This window comes from Echinococcus granulosus (genome assembly GCF_000524195.1).
Source record: "Echinococcus granulosus chromosome Unknown EG_S00148, whole genome shotgun sequence".
In the NCBI taxonomy this organism is placed as follows: domain Eukaryota; kingdom Metazoa; phylum Platyhelminthes; class Cestoda; order Cyclophyllidea; family Taeniidae; genus Echinococcus; species Echinococcus granulosus.
The window spans coordinates 61,364-67,541 of NW_020170528.1; the positions used below are offsets into that span (position 1 = coordinate 61,364).

General features: G+C 42.8%; 1 protein-coding gene across 1 annotated transcript in view; it reads right to left on the minus strand. All coding sequences in view use genetic code 11, as the record gives it.

The window, feature by feature from the left end:
- Positions 1–4,664, minus strand: part of EGR_09447 (hypothetical protein) — a gene marked incomplete at both ends in the record, with an annotated part of 6,431 nt that extends 1,767 nt beyond the window's left edge. The window contains 2 exons of the mRNA XM_024498696.1: positions 3,034–3,090; positions 3,167–4,664. Of these exons, the coding sequence (XP_024346883.1) occupies positions 3,034–3,090; positions 3,167–4,664 (1,555 nt within the window). The remainder of the gene's footprint in view (positions 1–3,033; positions 3,091–3,166) is intronic.
- Between the last annotated feature and the right edge of the window lie 1,514 nt (positions 4,665–6,178).

Sequence of the window (6,178 nt, forward strand, 5' to 3'; positions counted from 1 at the left end):
AAATGTAATATCCACCCTTTTTTCTAATTTCGACATAATTAAGTGATAAAACAAATTTCTTCTTTTTGATTGCGGCCAAACAAATACAATACATGTAGTCCCCATTGTCCTCTCCGTGCCTTGCGTCACAAATGTGTGACACAAGCTCTTGACCCGTTTACGATACTAAGTTACATCAAACCGTCACAAGCCAAATGATTTTGTTTGCACTAACAGAGATGATGTAGAAATCTCTTGATCTGAGAATAATCACATCCAGGTGGAGCTTGAGAAGCACCACTTTTATTGGTCAACCTGGTGGTGAAAGTGCTGGTGTTGTTGGAAGAACAATGCAACATCTGGGCTGTGGTGGTTGATCGTCCTCTGAGACCCTGGTAGTGAGCCTCTTAAAGTACACACGGAGATTAAGTGTGAGTGATCGAATTCTGCAATTAAATTCTGGAAATCTTAAGATGACGTGACATCTCTTTCTCTATCCTTTGGGAAGATGAAAAATGACCACTCCGGAGTAACTTTAGGACTTTAGGACTCTTCTACTTTTCTATTTAGTGCAATCATAGATAAAAAGTTTTATTGTTGGTATTTCCAGTTGTCTGGGCTGCCAAAAGATAAGACAGCCAGAGAGGCACCTTCAAACTGGAAAATGAAGTGGGACGCAATTGGATTAAAATGATGTGTTGTGTACTTCATTAAAGTGTTTTGCTTTACAAGGCCAATGTTTCCACAAGGAATGATTGGCGCCCAAAGTACAAATGACCTTCTCTCCAATGAACATTGTAAATAGGCTTGGACAAATGAATGTGTTTAAGTTTATGGGACGGTTTTACCTTCAGCCACGCAAATTCTTTGCTTTTTACGCTGTAAAACTCAATGACAGGGTCTTTAATAACATCTCCAAAGAGGAAACTGGGTATAATACTAGTGAGAGGATCCGTAAATTTTGGGTTCGTTGAGCCTCACTCTAGAAGGATCCCCAAAGCCATATCAAATATTTGCTGTCACACTAATCACTCAGTTGACCGAGAAAGCGGAAGCGGAGGACTTGAAAACGTCTACTATGTAGCTATCATGGTGTTTGTGGGAAACTACTAGACATTGTGCGTATTAATGATACCTCGGTCACAGTGCTGATAGCGGGTGGAATGGAACCTGGACAGGGCAGATGACGAGGAGGAAGGGAGGGCTTGGTAACCCGGGTGTGCGTGATTACTGACTGACATAGGAAAAGCATTAGCTGTGAAATAGCACAAAGTGTTGATCAGCGGGAAGTCAATGAATGAATCGGTGGTAATATGTGGTAGGGAGAGGGGAAGAGAGCGTGGATGCATGAGGGAGTGAGAAGATAGACCATGGAACTTGGCATCAAATGCGCTCTCGCCTTGTTTAGGAAATGACGTATAATCCAGATACCTGGTTCGTTCGTAGTTCCTATTACCACCGTCAGTCTTGTGGTGGCCGGCGTGAAACAGCAATGGCGAAAAGCACTAAGCAAGGTTTGCAGCCTCCACGGCAATATATCATTCATGTCATTTCTCAACTTCTATTCCAGCGCTCTAGTCTTGCAAAAATCGCCATAAAACAGTCGCATGCTATAAAACGACAAGGCACAGGCATAGCAAACCCGCCGAATTATTTGCGCATGTATTTAATCACTACATGTACATTACATTTTTTGAGATCCTAACCTTAAGTCACATTGCGTAGTTTTCACCGAGACATGAAATTCACAGATATCTAACCTCAGTGCGGAGGGTGCTCTTCGATGAGGCCTCCTGGTTTCACACACACCCATGTGTGCGAAAAATGTTAAATTCAATCCTTTATGACCTTTAATTGAATAGTACGAGAGGTGGTGCATTGAGAGAATAGAATTAGGACGATAAAATTATCCTCTGGCTTCCAACGATCTGCAGTGCCAAATCCTAGCAGAGGGAAGTGAAGAGGTGTGCACATTTTTTCACACCTTTTAGAGAATATTTTTGCTTTTAATGTGGAATATGATAGCAAGAGGAGAACTCTTTGACTTGCTACGAATCACAAGCAGCAGTGGAAGTGAAAATTTAAAAGGGGATTTAACAAGAGAAGGTACTTAGTCTTTCTCAGTGTTACTGACCATGCGGTTTTTACCTGGGTCGTTTAAGAAAGATCATCTACAGACGATTTATGATTATAAGGAGGTGGGCTCCAGGGGCTTAACTAGGAGAGGTGGTGTGAGCACACATGTCGTGGGTCAGTCGAGTCCAGTCGCAGACACCATTAATCAAGATGAGTGTCGCCACCGCTTTTGCGTGCATTCATGTCACAGCGTGGAGTGATTAATCGAGCCTCTCGCCAACCAAGACACGAAAACACTCTCCATCTACAAACAACCACAAACACGTTTTGCTTGGTGATAGAACACTCGGCCTGTAGCTTCCAGTAGTGGCAACAGACAGTTGAGTGGTGTGTCTGCCTCACACACGTCTGTGCCACATGCACACCCAACTGGCGGTGACAAGTTCTACTGCGATGACATGCAGCTGACAGCATTACAGTCCTTTCTGTGGACTTGGTCCTCACAAGGGAGGCAAATATTTACGCGAAACGGGGAATGGATCGCAACTATTCACTAAGACGAAGAGTCGCCTGTGCTGGGTACCAACTCCAATGCAGAAGTGAAGCAGTACTGACTAAACTTTCAACGCTGAATCATCCTGTGGACCACTTAAACACCGAGCCGCGTGTGTGCGAACATACCAGGAAGTAGAAATGTGGTATCCACTCCTTCAACTTTACCTTTCCCTTTTATAAACTCAACTTTCCTCGAATCGTACTAAATGTGCAAAGTGATTGTCATTGTAAAATAAAGAAAAAATAATGGCACAGGTAGATGAAAATGCGTTAGGGTTTGGTTATAAGAATGGTGAATGGGCCAAGTATGGAATCCGTAAATGCCTCCATTCAATCAAATGGCATTAGAGATGACTTATTATGCACCATGGACATGATTTAAACAAAAAGGCTTTCTACAAACACAACACCGAGGTTAATTACCGTAGTTGTAAACCCTCTGCCACCAAAAGTCGTCATCAAAGTATGGATAGCCTAAATCTAAAAATTATCCAAGATCAAGAGCAGCAAAAAGGGGTCAGTACACTTGGACAGAAGAAGGAAGTTGGTAGATTACCTTGCTTTTCGTAGGTTCCACTAGCCGTATAACTTCCAGTCACTTCAGTGGACTTCTGTTGAGCACTGAGCTTCCGCCAAGCCCAACAACAAGCAACCACAAAGCTGGAGAATGTGATTAGGTTAAGCAGAAGTAGACAAATTATTCCAATAACCAGATTCCGCATTCTTATTTGGTCAATTGAGCTTTCTTCTGCAATCGCTTGCTTTAGAGCTGGTTGGAGAGGTACAGTCATGTTTGTTGTTGAAGGCGGAGCTGTAGACTTCAGTAGATCCGCACTCTCCGTTGTGACGGTAGGAGGAATCTGCGTAGTGGACGTAGTTGTCGTCGTAGAGGTGGATTCTGTAGGTCGAAGAGTTGTGTCCAAAACACCATAACCGGGAATAGCCCAACAATTTTCCCTCTTCTTTAACTCTACCAACGGGTTAGTCAAATCGGACTCTGTTTCACAGGAATAAAAGTCCAGCACCTGTTGCTGATGGACAAGAGAAGCTGCAGGATCTCGTTTAGCTAATTTATCTGCATGGGTCACCACGTATCCGGGAGTTTCTGGGCACCGCTTTGGATTACAACATAACCGTTCTTCACGTGGCCATCGATAGCAAGTGTAGTGACCTCTACACTGCAGAAATTTCAATTGCCATCGCAACCACGGTAACCATAGTCGCCCAAAAGCCGGAAAGTCATTCTCCGTCTCACAGTAAAAGGTCAGTCGGACGTAGGTCTCTGGAAATGCAGATACTTTGTTTGCATCTTGTAAAAAACTCGTTTCCTCTAAGTGATCCGGATTCCAGAGGATTAAGCCGCTTATATTTGCGACCATGAAGACGCTGGCCAAGTCCTCGTACGTCATTCGCTTAATCTTCACCATGATTAAAGATAATTTAATCGGTGTGGTGGATTGAGGTTTCACGTGTTGACGAACGGCCTCTACTAGCCGTGATAATGCCCCAGGTACCATAGCGTCAGCAGCTATCCGAAGGTTGGGGTTTGCCGTTCGGGGCTTGAGGACAACTCTTAGAGGTACCGCATGGTTGGCAGCATTGAGAACAGACCTAGGACCGTTGTTAAAAAACTTTGCTGTGATTGGGATTAAAGAAGTGCTAGGTGGTTGCCAGTAGTTACAATCAAGTAGATAAGCCACTGTGGAGTCTCGAGGTAGTTCTGTAGTACAATCAAAGATGGTGGAACCGTTTAGGCGAGTCATAGTGAAACAGATGATCCCAGGACATGAAGGATTCTTTGAAGAATGTCCTGAATAATCTATTAGGGGTGAAGTCTGCGATGAAAGCACTGAAGGTAGTGATGATGTGGTTGTGGTAGTTGTAGTCGTCGTTGTTGATGTCGACGTCGATGTTGAATCCTTTACGGGTGGCGGGATTGGGGGCTCTCCATCGTCTGGAAGTGATGGAAGTTGGATAGTTAAACTGTCTATCACACTGGGTTCTGCGCGAACAAGAGTTATGAGGAGGAAGAATAGGAAAATCCTAGGTGGCATTTTACCGTATCACATAGACGTAGTTGATCTGCAATTCAAGAAAAAAGGAAAGAAGTCGTCAGATTTTTCCCATAAGTCAAATTTTACCTTCACCTTTTGATTTTAAGGGAAAGTTTTGAACTTTCGTTCATGATTTATTCGACTTTATGACAAAAATAATTTAAAGTTTTGTAATTCGAGAGCTCTTTGAAAAGCATTGGAACAGAAAGATTATCAGCACTGCTGAAGCATCGCAGGAGAGGCTACAGCAATTTATTCACCAATATTGGTACCAAGAATACGCAACTCTATCTCAGTGAATGAATGAGTTTGACACCTCGGTTTGGTGCACGAACTTTCGTCTCCTGTGTGTGGACCAGGTTCACAGGAATGACTGTAATGCTGTCAGCTGCATGTCATCGCGGTAGAACTTGTCACCGCCAGTTGGGTGTGCATGTGGCACAGACGTGTGTGAGGCAGACACACCACTCAACTGTCTGTTGCCACTACTGGAAGCTACAGGCCGAGTGTTGAATCGCCAAGCAAAACATGTTTGTGGTTGTTTGTAGATGGAGAGTGTTTTCGTGTCTTGGTTGGCAAGAGGCTCGGTTAATCGCTCCACGCTGTGACATGAATGCACGCAAAAGCGGTGGCGACACTCATCTTGATTAAAGGTGTCTACAACTGGACTGCGCTGGACTTATCCACAGCAAGTGTGCTGGATGCAAGTGATGAGAGAGAGGTGCCGCCCATGCCTTATCACCTGGCCATGGTTTTGGTTAGGTTGCTCTGTATGAACTAAGCAGGTATTGGCCCCTCGTAGAACAATCACTTCGTGACATTTGCAGTATTTGCATACAAGTATGTGTGCTGTCCTGCGCATTGTTGTACTTTGTCCAAATGGATAAGTAACAACCGGTTTCGGAATTCCCAGCGATCGTTTCGTCAAATAAGGGTTTTCATTTAAGCATGATCGTAATACGGTTTCGGCAACGAAGGCAGGGCGAGCATTCCAATAGCAAAATAGTCCTACATTACTACTCCAACATCATGGACAAACTTATTTAGAGATGTGGTATTTTGTAAGTTATTTTTAATTTTCGGGAACTTTGCACCACACACAAATTTTAGGAGCTACCAATGTTAGATTTCCCAAATATACTACCAACCGCCTTCTAAACATAAATAAGTAAGAATTTTACTAAAAACTTGGACGAATGTCTTCAAGAAATTGCATTGCAAGCAGAGGTAAACGTTTTGGTCAAATAAAACAAATTATAAATAACCAACTTTTGCTAAAAAAAGGGTTACATAATTCAAACAAATGAAAATTTCTAAATGAGATCGCTAAAGATTATCCAATTCAAACTTCTTTCCACTTTAGCACGAGTAATTTATTTATTTTTTTTTTTTTTGGAGTTTTACAATAAAATTGGCCCGTTTTACTTCCACACATGACATTAACTTATCATTGAATGTGGGAAATTCCTCCTAACTACACCTACTCATGCGAGTTACTGAATTTTGATTTACAA